Source organism: Vicia villosa, linkage group LG1, assembly GCF_029867415.1.
Source record: "Vicia villosa cultivar HV-30 ecotype Madison, WI linkage group LG1, Vvil1.0, whole genome shotgun sequence".
Taxonomy (NCBI): domain Eukaryota; kingdom Viridiplantae; phylum Streptophyta; class Magnoliopsida; order Fabales; family Fabaceae; genus Vicia; species Vicia villosa.
Window position 1 is genome coordinate 3,875,788 of NC_081180.1, and position 14,840 is coordinate 3,890,627.

Below are 14,840 nucleotides of genomic sequence, written 5' to 3' on the forward strand. Positions count from 1 at the left end.
AGAATTAGAAAGTTGTTAACTTTAAGTTGTTCTGTCTGTTTTAGAATTTCAAATGGTGTGTGTGTGATATATGTAGGCTTCTGTTTTGGATTTAGAGATTATATTAATTCTTAACCCTTTTTTGAATATGGTAACTTTAAAATAGATGTGAAATTTTATTAAAATATGAAAGGAACCGTGTGTTGGGCTTTGGAATGTACCCAAAAAACTCAGATGATGCATTTATCAGGTTCAGTATTTGTAATTTAATACCAACACTACAACAATCATCCACGTGACAATTTGAACAACACTGGATTACAAAATGATACTAATTAAATGGATTATAATTAGACATTTTCAAATACTTCTTTGAATACCACGTTGGTGGTAGTGTCTGCCGCTTCATTGTCTTTGTCGTGGATTAGTATCTTGAGACCGTTTTTGCTTTTCACTCTTGATATTGCAACATACAATTGACCGTGGCTGAAGACATTCCTTGGCAGATACAACCCAACATAGTCTAATGACTGACCTTGCGACTTGTTAATCGTCATTGCGTAGGACACAATGATTGGAAATTGCCTTCTTGTTAATTTAGAAGGCCAGGGTGATTGTGTTGGAGAGATATCCATTCTTGGAAGATAAAATGAACTTCCGATATTTTTACCGGAGATAATCCTTGCCTCTATAACATGGTCGGCCAATTTTGTAACAATGAGTCTTTTACCGTTGCACAACCCTTCAGATTGATCGATGTTTCTCAGGAGCATTATAGGGGTGCCAACTTTAAGTCTAATGTTGTGTTGTGGAAGACCGGATGCCGTCAGGGTGTTCAAAAATTTCGTTGTCAAAGCATCAAAAGAATCGCAAGCATCAGTGTCCATTTGATCAACTGAGTCGGAGCTCAAAAAAATCTTTTCATCTCCTACATAATTTCAATCAAGGCAAAAGATTGTATCAGAATGTAAAAATATAATTTACCAGTAAAAAGATTTAATTGATAAACATTTTCCAACAACGTATATTATAATTACCTGGAATCATATCTAGCGCATAACGATTTACGACATCAACTGTCTCTAAAGTTCCAGCCAATATTGCTCTACATTGAAGGTATTGGGGATCTTTGTAATTCTGCAGAAAGTTAGGATAGGTTGAATCTATAATTGCCTTTATCGGTTCATCAAAATTGGATATCAACATGTCCTTTGGTATGTCAATATCTGCATATCCATCATTCGGTTCAGCCAGTTTTCCATCTCCAACATCTAAAATCCAATTTGAAAACTCTTCTAATTCTGTTGAACTTGAAGGTGTGGTGGATTGCAACAAACGCATGTTTTTTGTTAGTCTGAGAACTTTGCAGTGATCCCATATGTATGAAGAGTTGATGCTCGCGTGAATGATGTCAGAACGGCTGCCCCTTGGAATAACAGGAAGGATCTGACGAAAATCCCCGCCAAAAACAACAACTTTACCACCAAAAATAGACTTGGAAGGCTTTGTGTCTGACATAAGGTCCTTAAGGGTTTTATCCAGTGCTTCAAAACAGTACTTGTTAGCCATTGGAGCTTCGTCCCAGATAATTAATTTGGCTTACCGAAGCAACTTGGCTCGATCAGTATTCTTTGGGATGTCACATATGGATTCCTCCAATGTTGGGATTGGAATTTTGAACATTGAATGTGCTGTTCTACCTCCTGGTAGCAAGAGAGAAGCTATACCAGATGAAGCAACAGTCAAGCAAATCTGTTTTCTCGAACGAATGCAAGACGCCAATGTCCTCCAAATGTACGTCTTTCCCGTGCCGCCATAGCCGTACAAAAAAAAGACACCTCCTCTTTCGTTATTGACAGCGCCGATAATAGTGTTAAAAACAGTTCTTTGTTCATCTAATTATAATCGTAATAAATTATATATTACGGTTTTCAACAAATAAGATACGTAAAATGGTAACAGAAAAAACTGAAATTTATGAAATGCACAAATACCTGTGAGATGTTGATATAATGTATTGTATTCTTGACTTTGTTCTATGATGTCGTAGTTACGTTCATCATAAATCAACCTGTTGCCTAATTGCTGAACAACATATCCATTTGGCTGTGGCATTCCCACAAAATCGGATAAACTCTTCCTGTTCTTTTGAAGTAATTTTTCAACTTCTACCAATGTCAAATTGACCAATTCTTCATTTGACAAAATCAACTCTGCAAAAAATAATTCAATAGCGTTATGGGTTGCATGCTCTATATATTCTTTTTATATAGTATTGATGAATACTAACCTCTATTGTTTGCGATTCTACGCTGTTCATATAATATGCCGTCCGATAATAATTGCCATGTTTTTTTCCAAACATGTGTTGGTCTATTCAAGCTGCTTGATAGTAGCATATGAACAAAAAGTAACCTCAAATAATGCCCAGATCCCCAATGACTTGCCTCTTCAATGGCAGCGATGTACTCCCTATCATCGCCAATAAATCCCATAGCAAAGCAAGCATCGCGGAAAGAATTACATCTCTTGTTGTTAACTATTTTTATGTCTTCGTAACTCAGTGGACCTTTTACATGCGTTAACATCATTCTGAGATAGTACAACTCACCCGAGCTTGGAGGAACCCATACCAATCTACCAATTGTATAACCCTTTTTCCGCGGTTTCCATTCCCTTGTTTTCTTTACATAAACAAACTTTCCAACAAACTTGCTGTATGTTAACTCCTTGGCTTCAGGATATTTTTTGTTTGCCTCGAACCAAGCAGTAAACATTGATTCTGTGACACTTGGCTTTTCCAACACGGTATCTAAGCGATCCATGTCTCTGTAAAACACAGAATTCTCTCCTTCGCAGTGAAAAAATAACCTCTCAACCGCGGGTTTTCTTCCATGTATGGGAAAAGAGAATATTCTCCAACATGCTTCGCAAGGAAAAACATATCTGCAATCAATATATTGTTTAATCTCGTCGATATTTTTTTGGGCATTTTGGCTCACCTCCTCATTCCTAACAACGGCAGCAGTGATTATGTCGTAACCTTTGTTGATGTATTTAAACAGATACTTTATCGAAGAACTTTGATTGCACCACTCCATATTTATGTGACCTCGAAACTTCTTTAATAATCCTGAATTGTATGGTACAACGTGACGGTTATCAAACCGAATTCCATTCTTTAACACAGTGTGACCATTGTCTCTTCTTCGATAAACAGGGAAGCCATCTTGATCGACTATTGTTTGAGGACGGAATTCCTTTGGAAAATACTTGGAACATTTCCCATCCCTTGTACACGGAGCATTTAGGTTAAGTCTTCCGCATGGACCGTGTATCATATGTGACTTTACCAAGTTATAGAGCTCATGATCAGAATTCTCGTCAGGTATTTCGGCTGAAATTATTTTATCAATATCATCTGCATTTGGATACTTGCTGGTCGGATGAAGAAAAATTATTATGTGAGCATGTGGCAAACCCCTCTTTTGAAATTCAATGGTATACATATCTGTTAATGAAATGTCATATATTTCCAATTAAATTGCAGCATCTAAATATGTGAACCAATTTAAAACGAAAAATTTAAGTTTGGAAGAATGAAGGAAAGCAAATGTACTTACAGGCAAGGACCTTGCCCATGATAGATTTTTGGTTAGATCGGACAATAACTCATCAAACTTCATTTTAAATACTCGACAAATAATGTCTGGACGATCGGCCGGTTTCAAGTTTGATTTTCTTACATAACGCTGTATCTCCGGCCAGTTTGGATTACATGTAAATGTAATAAATAGGTCAGGAAAACCAACATAGCTGCAAATTGCCATTCCGTCAAAATACAGTTGATCCATATATCTATGACTGCCAACATATGAAGACGGCAAAACTACTCTTTTTCCGGTGCTTGAGCCTTGTGTCACACTGTTTGAATTTAACTCATTCAAATTGTGATATTTTCCAACCCTTAATTTGGATTGATTTTTACGAAGCCATCTAAGTCTCTCCGATTCCAACATTGTATAACCATCAACTAAAAATTGTTGGAATAGCCTTCGAGCTCTTAACAGTGTCGGTGCCTCGTTCTGTCTTGATTGTATTCGGAATGCCATCCATTCTCTTATCGTTAGCCTGTTTCTCTTTGTAGCTTCTTCCCATGGAACATCGTCGTATTCCAATTCATCACGACTGTTTGGTGTGGTGGAACGTACAACGTGACCGTGATCCCGATGTTTCACATTTGGCCTATATCCATCCTCGCCATATGGAAAAAGCAATGGATATTGATATCCAAGATAAGAAGTATGATACTCATCAATTCTTTGAAGATCGCCCGACTGTTTGTGCATTATGATATCTCTTTTTTCAGCTGTATCGACATCACCAACTATCAAAGCAGCAACCTCGGAAACAGTTGGCTGATTATAAATACGTCCATCAGTATTTCTGTCTGAAATAAGTCTCAATTTCAAATCTGTTACGCTTCGTTGAGACAAAATATCTCTTGCCATTTGGAAAGACTGAGCATGTACGTTGTGTTCGTACAACATTTGAGATAATTTTGTAACAATATCAATGTCAACGCCAGTTTTTGTTCTACATAATAAAATTAAAAAAATTATGAAAACGTCTCAACAAACAAATATGGACGTAACAAAAAATAATTGGCAAATAAATACCTCATCCCATTAATCCTGTGTTGTATTTCATGTTCAGTGTCGTAAATATATAGCTGGGCAAATTTTGGAGTCTGTCCCGGCATGGGTAACATACTACCAATTCTATGACAGGCCTGCCCTTGAATACAGAAAGTAGGAGGACCACCTCCATTGTTAAAACGGTTATCCATCTTAGTACCAGGAGATGTGAATGCAAACATCATGTTATACATTCGTATGTTTTGCTGGAAATTGCGAGACTGAACCGTATCACTGTCAAATAGAAGATGTTGCAAATATTTAGGTGGCATCTTGAGAAATGGAAGTTGAATCTTGCCATTTCGACAACACATTGAAAATTTTGGAATAGATCTATTCCGATGCTTTTCCTTTCTTTCAAGATACCACATTTGCGCACCGCATTGTTGACATACAGAATTAGCGTCACCTACATCGTAGTATCCTATAAAAATAAAAAGTATTTGAGTATAATATTTTTATTGTAGTATTACATCCTATAATAATGAGTTTAACATGCACAGGGGAATGCATTACCATTTGAAGAAGTCGTTGCAGAATGCATGTCTGTAGATATGTTATAACCTTCATCCAGGTATTCAATATCGGAGTCCGTTTCAAAACCTGAAGCGTAAAAAAAAATTGCATGTTATTTGGTAATTACAATCTGATAAGGGGTTAAGAATGATAGAAGTACTTAATATTCATATACTTTCTGTACTATTGTCATCTGAATCCGAAAATAAATTGCTATTGTCCGTGGCCGGGACAGGAGATGCAGAAACCTCAGGATGATCATTTGAACCACTAACGGTGCTGTTAAATTTTTTTGTCAAATTCAAACCCAACCCGTTCGTACGATATGTGATGGGTCTCCGAGATTTTAAAATCCCAACAATTGAAGGTTGAGTTCTTGAAGAAGATGGTTGACATGTGTTAGGTGAAGATGACTCAGAAATGTTGATGGTATTCATTGTTATGGTTGATAACGGTGTTTGGAAGGAGGAAGATTGTTTGACGGAAATTGGAGAGAAGAAAAAGTCATTATCTTTGTTTGTTAGATTCAGACCCAATCTGTTTGAAGGTTGGGGACTTGAAGAAGATGGTTGAAAGTGGTTAGGTGAATATGATGAGGAAATGTTGATGGTATTCATAGTTATTGTTGATAAAGGTGTTCGGAACGACGAAGATTGTTGGACGGAAGATGCAGAGAAGAAACAATCGTTCTCTTTGTTTGCTCTCTTCAACCGCTTTGCCTTCTTCTGCCTGAGGACATTCATTCTATTAAACCTTGCCTTAGCAGATTTCATTTTGTTGATCTAACGTAAAAATATTAAATTCTCATCATCCATATTAAAATCCACAGATGGATTACCAAACTCTATTTAATATGTTTATGAGCATCTGCAGTATTCTAAGTGTAATATATAGATGACATGTTGTTACTCAAGATTCATTTTATGTTAACGAAATCATTAAGGGGAAGAGCATGCTTTAACAAAATATGCACGCCATCAATGAATAGCTAGCATGGAAAAACGAAATGTCATTATTAATACGTAACACAATTATTTTAGCTTGCAATTATTAAAATTAACCCTATATGACATCACTGACAGCTATTTAATTTATTTTGCTACATTATAAAACAAAGGAATACCAATAGTTATGAAGTAGGTGAACACACTATTGTATTAAGATGTATAATACCTTATTCTCTTAAGTATATATATTATTTGACATTTTAGTTACATGGGTCTACCAAAAGTTGCGTATAGCACAAAACATATACTACATATTCGCGCTTTTAGGGCAAATTTACATATAAATTAATACTAAAAGTTACGTTAAAAGGTAGCTCCTTAAAAAAATATTTGTTGCAAAAAAGTGTTTGATAGTGTGTTTTTATATATGCGACATGTTACTATATATTTATAAAAGCGACTTGTTAGTGTATTTTTATATATGGTAATTTTTATTCTAAACCCAAAAACATTAATTCAAAAATTATTATTTGAGATTATAAAATAAATTCATGAGTATATTCTTGTAACAGAATTAAAATATATTAAGAAGACACTCAAAATCTCCTATTATTTTTCTTACATGCATGTGTTAATAAAGCATATTGTCCAAGACACTCCAAAGTTGCGTATAGCACAAAACATAAACTACGTATTAATAATTATCCTTTGATCGTGCTTTTAGGGCAAATTTACATATAAATTAATACGAAAAGTCACGTATAAAGGTAGCTCCTTATATTATATTTATTTGCTGCAAAAAAGTGTTTGATATTGTGTTTTTATATATGCGACATGTTACTGAATATTTATAAAAGGGACTTGATAGTGTATTTTTATATATGGGAATTTTTATTCTAAACCCAAAAAGATTAATGCAAAAAATATTATTTGAGCTTATAAAATAAATTCATGACAATAATCTTGTAACGGAATTAAACTATATTAAGAAGACACTGAAAATCTCCTATTAGTTTTCATACGTGCATGTGTTAATAAAGCATATTGTCCAACGTGATTTGAATATTTTTTCAGGCGGTATATATAAGACAACATTTGAAAATAATCACGGTGTTGTAAATAATATAAGCAATATAATAAAACCTTGATAAGCATATATTATCCAAAATGGGATGGTCTTATGGAATACCAAATTTGAAAGGAACATACTTCTACAACCAAATATGATTATCCAAATATTAAACAAAAATTTAAAACATAAAATTGAAAATGAACATTCTGCTTAAAGTAAGTGCTTTTTTAATCACAAACATATCAGTTGGTTCCTTCTATCTTCACTTTTTTTAGGGGTTTGGTACCCGAGTACTGTGTAGCTCCGACAAACTCACATTCATTTTCACCGTCTGGTGCACTTGTTGACTTCGCCTTTGTTGGGGTGACTATACTGTTAATTTCGGGTTCATTTTCTCCACATGCCGAAAGTGAATGCTACAGGATAATAAAAATGTATTATATTTAATTAACAACGTGTTTAATAATTAATGTATTAAACTCTAAAAATGCAATGTTTAGCTAAACGATTGAGGAGTTTGATATGTACTTACAGCTGAGAAATCAATGGTATCTTCCTTTCTTGGATCCTTACCAGCAATGTTGAAATTCTGAAGAAAAAAAAATGGAGAAATTAGGAATTAGTTTCGATAATAGCCGAACAGTTATGGAAAAACTTAGATAAAATATAGCAGTGTCTACCAAGGTATCTGTTGGTGTTTTTGGTTCATTGACTACAATGTCTTTAGTTTGCTCATCTTGCTGTTTGATGTAGTTTTCTAAAATCTGATCAATAGAAGATGCATCTGTTAAAAGTTTCTGAACGGATCCTTGATTGAAGTTTGGCTGCACTTTAACTCTAAAAGCAAATTTCTTTTTCAAAAGTACGTCAAGTTCGTCTGGATAGACCATAGGATCATCTTCACCATTCTGTAAAGGAAGCATAGAAAATAGATTATGCCAGATTTAGATTCGAAATTAAAATATGAAAACATCTATTATAATCACATAAGGTAAATTTTTATTCATAACTAAAAACCTCTATCATGGATTTGCGCATATCGTCGGCTGTTTTTCCAATGATATTAAAGCAATCAGTATCCCAAAATACAAAGCGGAACTTGGATTCTCCATCAATTACATGAATCTCAACCTTGTACCTAACATTTGATGTAAAAAAATATATTTAATAAGTAGTTAGGATATAAAAATGAAAATAAGGAAGAAAAACCTAAACATCGTCTTTAGAGCACCTTGGTACAGGTTTCACAACATTTTCACCACATCCACATTTAAACGGATTATCTGGATTGGGAGCCTTCAAAGTGCAGCCGGTGCATCCATAGTAGAACCATCCATATTTGGAAACAGCAAATTTCAAAGTAGTAGCCACAGTTACACAGACAGATTCCTGCAAACAAAAATTTTATTCATTAAGACATATGTGGAATTTATGGATTCGGAAAAATAAAAATCCATGTACCAGTACGATGTAAAAAAGGTCTCAGACTTATACCTGTTTTAACTTTGCCACTTCAGCTAGCGACATACATTTGGCATTATAAACAAACTTATCAATAGTTGTGTATTGGGTTGACCCAGACCAAGAAGACATCGTCTGAGTGGATTGCAATGGTTTTTCATTCCTCTGAGATTCAGACAGCCTACAAAATAACACAATTACCATGAATCAAACGTTGTAGAATTCTTATTTAACACAACAAATAATATAAAAAACACAAAATACAATATTTGTGATATACTTTGACATGAATTCATTGATAACAGCAATATCGTCATTGATAAACAGTTTTGAGCCACTCCAGCCATTAGAGACTGCAAAAAAGAAAAAGTTAATAAGTTTATTAAAAATCCATTCATGATTTCTGATTATAAAAAGATCACTCTATTTACCCTGAGAATCCTTAATGATTGCATGAGTTAGAACAATGACTATTGCTCCACATTTTGAATCGTCATTATAGTAATTTAAAAACCTGGTTCCGTAAGTGTCCCACAGCGTGCAAGTTACAATGTTCCCACTACAAATTATAAATAGCCATTAAAATGTGTAATTAACAGCAAAATAAGAATACTGTATGACAGTATTATCGAAATATACCTCAAATCTTTGAGTTTAAAAGAAATGACAATCTTTTTTCCTCCTGTCTTGGATTGGCAGTTTTCAATCTTATCAACCACACCTATGATATCTGAATATGAAAAGATTGTAACAATAAATTATTACAGAGATTTAATATGTATTAAGCAACTCATAATATATATTCAAACATAATATCTTTGACATACCTTGAAGTCTGTCCATGTTACATCCTCCCGCGAGTATGTCGGAGAAATCTTTAAAGAAATATTTCTCAGATGGTATATTGTTAAGGTCAACTGGTTTAACAGTTGTACCGCTCAAGAAAACAATTTTTTTTGGATGATCGCACAGCTTCCACTGGAAATCATTTTCATAAACATTTCCATTATTAATGACGCAGGTCATATCCTCTTTCAGCAGCTGCTTCCACTTCGAAGTATGGTCACCACAGACCAAGGCTTGAATACGATCTCCCTAAATAAAAAAACAACAAACAGAACAATATTAGATAAGCTGATAGCGAAAAAAATATACAGAAGATGAATAAGAAACCCTTGCTATACAAAGACCCATAAAATAATGATTCAACCTTTGTATCAATCAACACCATCTCAAGATGCTCGACACCTTTACTATTTACGACAGTCCAGAGATCGTTGATACGAACAGCAAGGCGCCATGTTTCTTTAGAATCATCAACATCACGTATGAAATCGGTTCTGCGAGACATTGAAGCTGAAAAGAAAGAAAATCGAATTTTTTAGGGTTTAAGTTGGAGAAAGAAATATGTTTGGGAGGGTCTATACGGATGACATTGATATAGAGCAAGTATAAGAAACCGAAGGGGCAATAGTCGGAAGGATTCATTGGAAGTTGTTAAAAATTGAATTCAGAAGTTGGAAAGGTTCAAAGCTGGCGCATGGAAGGCATAGGATATTGGACCAAATGGTAGCAGCTGTTGTGATGATTATGTCTGCTGCATCAAACACGTAAAAACATCAAAAATAATTAATGAAAATACTTAATACATTAATGACAGAATCAATATATTTGTAATGACACTTTTATCCTTAAAATGAAAGTAATCTATGGATAATTATGGGATTAGAATGTAATTAACAGAGACTTTACTTTTCTTAGTATAGTATTGATTACTCTTAAGGGTATGTAAAACTATCTTAAATTGACTTTGATTAGGATAATTACGGAAATTGGGTGATAATCAACTTTTAATATTAAAGTAGACGGAGGACTAATAAAATTATAACCGTTTAATTTTTTTTTTAGCAAATGAAACACCGTAAATATAGAGTATGTCCAAGTGATTTGAAAAAGCGGAGTCCATTTAGCATATCGTGCGCGTGCATCATGGTTGCTACTTTGATAATATAAGATCAACACCAAGTTTCGATAACTCTTCAGATCAGAGGGTCGAAAATCAACAAACGTGTAATGGACCCACCACATCTAAGAACTATATGAAACTCACCCAAATTTCTACTAGGGTTTCACTTCCAAAGACAGTTCCCAAAACCCATCAACCACTATCTCTCCACTATTAAACTAACACCAACACCATTTTCATTTATCTCCTTCGCTTTTCTAGATTCTTCCATCTCACACCTTTTCAACTTCTCACCGGTAAGTACAATTCCCTTAAACCCTCCTCTTACCTAGGTTTCATCGACACAAAGGTTAATTTTTAATATTAATTTTGATTTAGGTTTAGGTTTTAGATTTTGTGTGTGAAATTTGAGAGAAGGAAAAAAGTATGGGGAAATCAGGGGGTAGAAAGAAGAAAGGTGGTGCTGCTGCTGTTGTTGATAATTCAGTCTCTGCACAAACTCCGAATGGCGGTGTTGAATTGGATTCATCAATTTTTTTGAAAAAGGCGCATGAAATGAAGGAGGAAGGGAATAGGAGGTTTCAGAGTAAGGATTATGCTGGTGCTCTTGAACACTATGAGAATGCTCTTAAACTCACGCCCAAAATTCATCCTGACAGAGCTGTTTTTCATAGCAATAGGGCTGCATGTTTGATGCAAATGAAACCGATTGATTATGAATCTGTGATTTCTGAGTGTACTTTGGCTCTTCAGGTTCAGCCGTTGTTTGTTCGGGCTCTTCTTCGGAGGGCTCGGGCGTTTGAGGCTGTTGGTAAGTATGAATTGGCTGTGCAGGATGTGCAATTGTTGTTGGCTTCTGATCCTAATCATAAGGATGCTTTGGATATTGCTCAGAGGTTGAGGGCTGCGTTTGGGCCTCGGCAGGAAGCTCAGCAGGATCTTCACAGTCGGCCTTCTCCTGCTGCTCTTGGGGCTTCGGCTGTTCGTGGTGCTCCTATTGCGGGGTTAGGTCCTTGTTTGCCTGCACGGCCTGGATCGAAGAAGGGGGTGAATTCTGGAGTTGGGGCCGTTGTTTCTCCTAATAACAAGGTTGACAAGTCTCAGAATGTTTTACTGCCGGCTGAGAATGGCTCGGAGACAACTAAGCGTCAGCAGAATGTTGTGTTGAAGCCTTTAAGTAATGGTCCTGCAGTGCAGCGTAACTCGAAAGATGTGAACCAGAAGGATATTCGTGGGCAGCTGTCGGAGGTTGCGATTCGGTGGAGACCATTGAAGCTTGTTTATGATCATGACATTAGGCTTGCTCAGATGCCGGTGAAATGCAGTTTCAGAGTACTGAGAGATGTGGTAAGCAAAAGATTTCCTTCGTCAAATTCAGTTCTGATCAAGTACAAGGATTGTGATGGTGATTTGGTTACTATAACGTCTACGGATGAACTCAGATTAGCAGAGTCTTTTGTTGATAGCCATTTGCTGAAAGAGCCGGAATTAGATATAAGTGATTCCATTTCGGTGCTGAGACTTCATATTGTTGAAGTTAATCCGGAACAGGAGCCAGCTTTGTTGGAAGAAGAGGAAGAAAAGCTTGTTGAGAATGAAGTGACCAAGGGAGATGAGAATGGATCTCATTCTTCCCTTGGTGAATCTGTCCCTGAAGTTACAGAAGTTACCGAGGTTCCTGATACCGAGGTTGACAAGATAGCTGCAAAGAAGGATGCTTCCAAGGAAAAGCCAGGAGCCACCGGAGAAAATGAATGCAAAGAAGTGGAGATGGATGATTGGTTGTTTGAATTTGCTCAGCTTTTCCGCTCCCATGTTGGTATTGACCCGGATGCTCATATTGACTTGCATGAACTTGGGATGGAGCTTTGTTCAGAGGCACTTGAAGAAACAGTAACTAGTGAGGAGGCTCAGGATTTATTCGACAAGGCTGCTTCAAAGTTCCAGGAGGTGGCAGCATTGGCATTCTTCAATTGGGGTAATGTACACATGTGCGCTGCTAGGAAGCGGATTCCCTTAGATGAAACCGCTGGAAAAGAGGTAGTGGCAGAACAACTTCAAGTGGCTTATGACTGGGTCAAGGATAAGTATTCTTTGGCAAGAGAAAAATACGAGGAAGCACTCGTGATCAAACCAGATTTCTACGAGGGGCTGTTGGCTCTAGGCCAGCAACAATTTGAAATGGCCAAACTCCATTGGTCTTTCGCAATTGCTAAGAAGATAGATTTAACAAGTTGGGATCCAACGGAAACTCTTCAATTGTTTAACAGTGCCGAGGAGAAGATGAAAGCTGCAACAGATATGTGGGAGAAGTTGGAGGAACAAAGAGCAAAGGAGCTAAAAGACCCAAATGCAACCAAGAAAGAAGAACTATTGAGAAGAAGGAAGAAACATGGCAGTACTACCGAAGGTGAGGCTTCTGGTGTAGCCGGTCAGAGTGAGATATCTGCGGAAGAAGCCGCTGAGCAAGCAGTGGTCATGAGATCACAGATTCACCTCTTTTGGGGCAATATGCTTTTCGAAAAATCCCAAGTTGAATGCAAATTAGGAATGGATGGTTGGAAGAAAAACCTAGATGCTGCAACAGAAAGGTTTAAGCTTGCAGGAGCATCCGAGGCAGATATTTCAATGGTTCTAAAGAATCATTCTTCAAATGGTGGTGATACAAAAGGCGATGATAAAAAAGTTCAGAGTACACTTCCCAACAAGACTGGTGAACTAGAGATCAATAAGGCAAGTCAAGAATGAGATAAATTATGTGTGGCTATGAAATCTTATTCGTTTTTGTTCAGTCACTTCTTGAATGAAGATTATGGACAAAGAATATCCTTGGCATCAAAAGCTCAAAAGTAATGTCTGAATTTTTTTTGAAAATTGAAATTGAAAAATTAGGGTACTTCAACTAGATAGCTCTGCCCTTGTTTTCTTTTCTTTTTTCTCTGAAGTTCTTTGAGAATCTGATGAAGGGGAGATTGTTTTTTAACATTATTTAGACAGTTATGAGTTTCTGATGATCAATTTTTGTTGCTCAGTCATTTTTGTCCCCTGTTGTGTCCTTTGCACTGTTGCAATTTATTGGATTGTATACCTGTTAAACTCTTGACATTTGCTTTGTTGGTCTTTAGCAGTATGCTGGATGTATTGCTGATTTTATTTTATAAGTTATAACCCCAGTTTTATATGGTTAAGTTATGAGTTTGTTTTGTCAAAAAAAAAAAAGAAAAGTTATGAGTTTGTTTTGTCAAAAAAAAAAAAGAAAAGTTATGAGTTTGTTGAATGTGTTTCTTTCATAGACAATCGTTAGTGTTTGAAGGGTCTATTAAAAATTGGAAAAAAAAGTTATACTCCAAATCCAAAGTAAAGAAAAATATATGGATCCTCTGCACTGATGAATGGTTTCTATCGTTGAGGACACAGGACAAGTTTCTTGTCTATGTGATTGATTATTGTTGTGTGGTGAAATGGACTTAGATAGCTCAGTATGAGTGGCTTCCACGTTTCAACCCATTTATCCATTAGATTGCGTACCACGTTGTTCTGCTTTGCTGAAAACTATAGCACTAGATAGCACAATTGTTTGATTAAAAAGTACTAGTTACTATAAGATTTGATTTATTTAATATGTTATTAAATAATATTAAAATGAAGTTGTATTAATGAATTGATTATAAAATATTATACTCAATTGGTCTTGATTGCATCGGGATGAAGGACTTGGATCATCTCTTTCATTTTTTTCTGATTTCCTCTTCAACCTTTCTATCTCTATTAATTTTACTCTCATTCAGCATTAAAAAACAAAATATAATCAAGAGAGAGATAGAGGGAGGATGGAGAGAGGAGAGATAGAGGGAGAATGGAGAGAGGAGAGAAAAATGAAGGAGAGGATCCAAAGTGCTGGTTTAAATATGTGACATACAATTTATTTGTTTTTAGGGATATATATATATATATATATATATATATATATATATATATATATATATATATATATATATATATATCAAATTTTATTTTTAATCTTTAATAGAAAAAATATATTTTAATCCATACAAAATTTTTATGCATACAATTTTAATTCCTAATTCCCGTTATTATTTGAAAACTGTTTAAATTTTTGAATAATTTTTTCATATATGTTTAGAATACTGGAAAATATTTATTTATCAAATTTTAAATTTTTTTAAATTAAAAAGAATTAA

The 14,840-nt window shown here is 35.3% G+C and overlaps 1 protein-coding gene, 1 long non-coding RNA gene and 1 pseudogene across 2 annotated transcripts; 1 reads left to right on the forward strand and 2 right to left on the reverse strand.

The window, feature by feature from the left end:
* Window positions 1-329: 329 nt before the first annotated feature.
* LOC131645272 (uncharacterized) lies at window positions 330-5,965 on the reverse strand (annotated as a pseudogene).
* A 2,986-nt stretch (window positions 5,966-8,951) lies between these two features.
* LOC131599764 (uncharacterized) lies at window positions 8,952-9,375 on the reverse strand. The gene is made up of 3 exons (XR_009282905.1): window positions 9,312-9,375; window positions 9,104-9,231; window positions 8,952-9,025 (listed from the first exon to the last, which is right to left on the reverse strand). It is a non-coding gene; the product is annotated as an uncharacterized LOC131599764 (long non-coding RNA).
* A 1,377-nt stretch (window positions 9,376-10,752) lies between these two features.
* LOC131626854 (protein CLMP1-like) lies at window positions 10,753-13,826 on the forward strand. The gene is made up of 2 exons (XM_058897695.1): window positions 10,753-10,934; window positions 11,017-13,826. The coding sequence occupies exon 2, from the start codon at window positions 11,065-11,067 to the stop codon at window positions 13,384-13,386; it is 2,322 nt and encodes a 773-aa protein (XP_058753678.1). The 5' UTR covers window positions 10,753-10,934; window positions 11,017-11,064; the 3' UTR covers window positions 13,387-13,826.
* The last annotated feature ends 1,014 nt before the right edge of the window (window positions 13,827-14,840 follow it).

Bases quoted from the DNA above. Each gene is read 5' to 3' on its own strand.
- LOC131626854 (XM_058897695.1), top strand. From the start codon at position 11,065: ATGGGGAAATCAGGGGGTAGAAAGAAGAAAGGTGGTGCTGCTGCTGTT.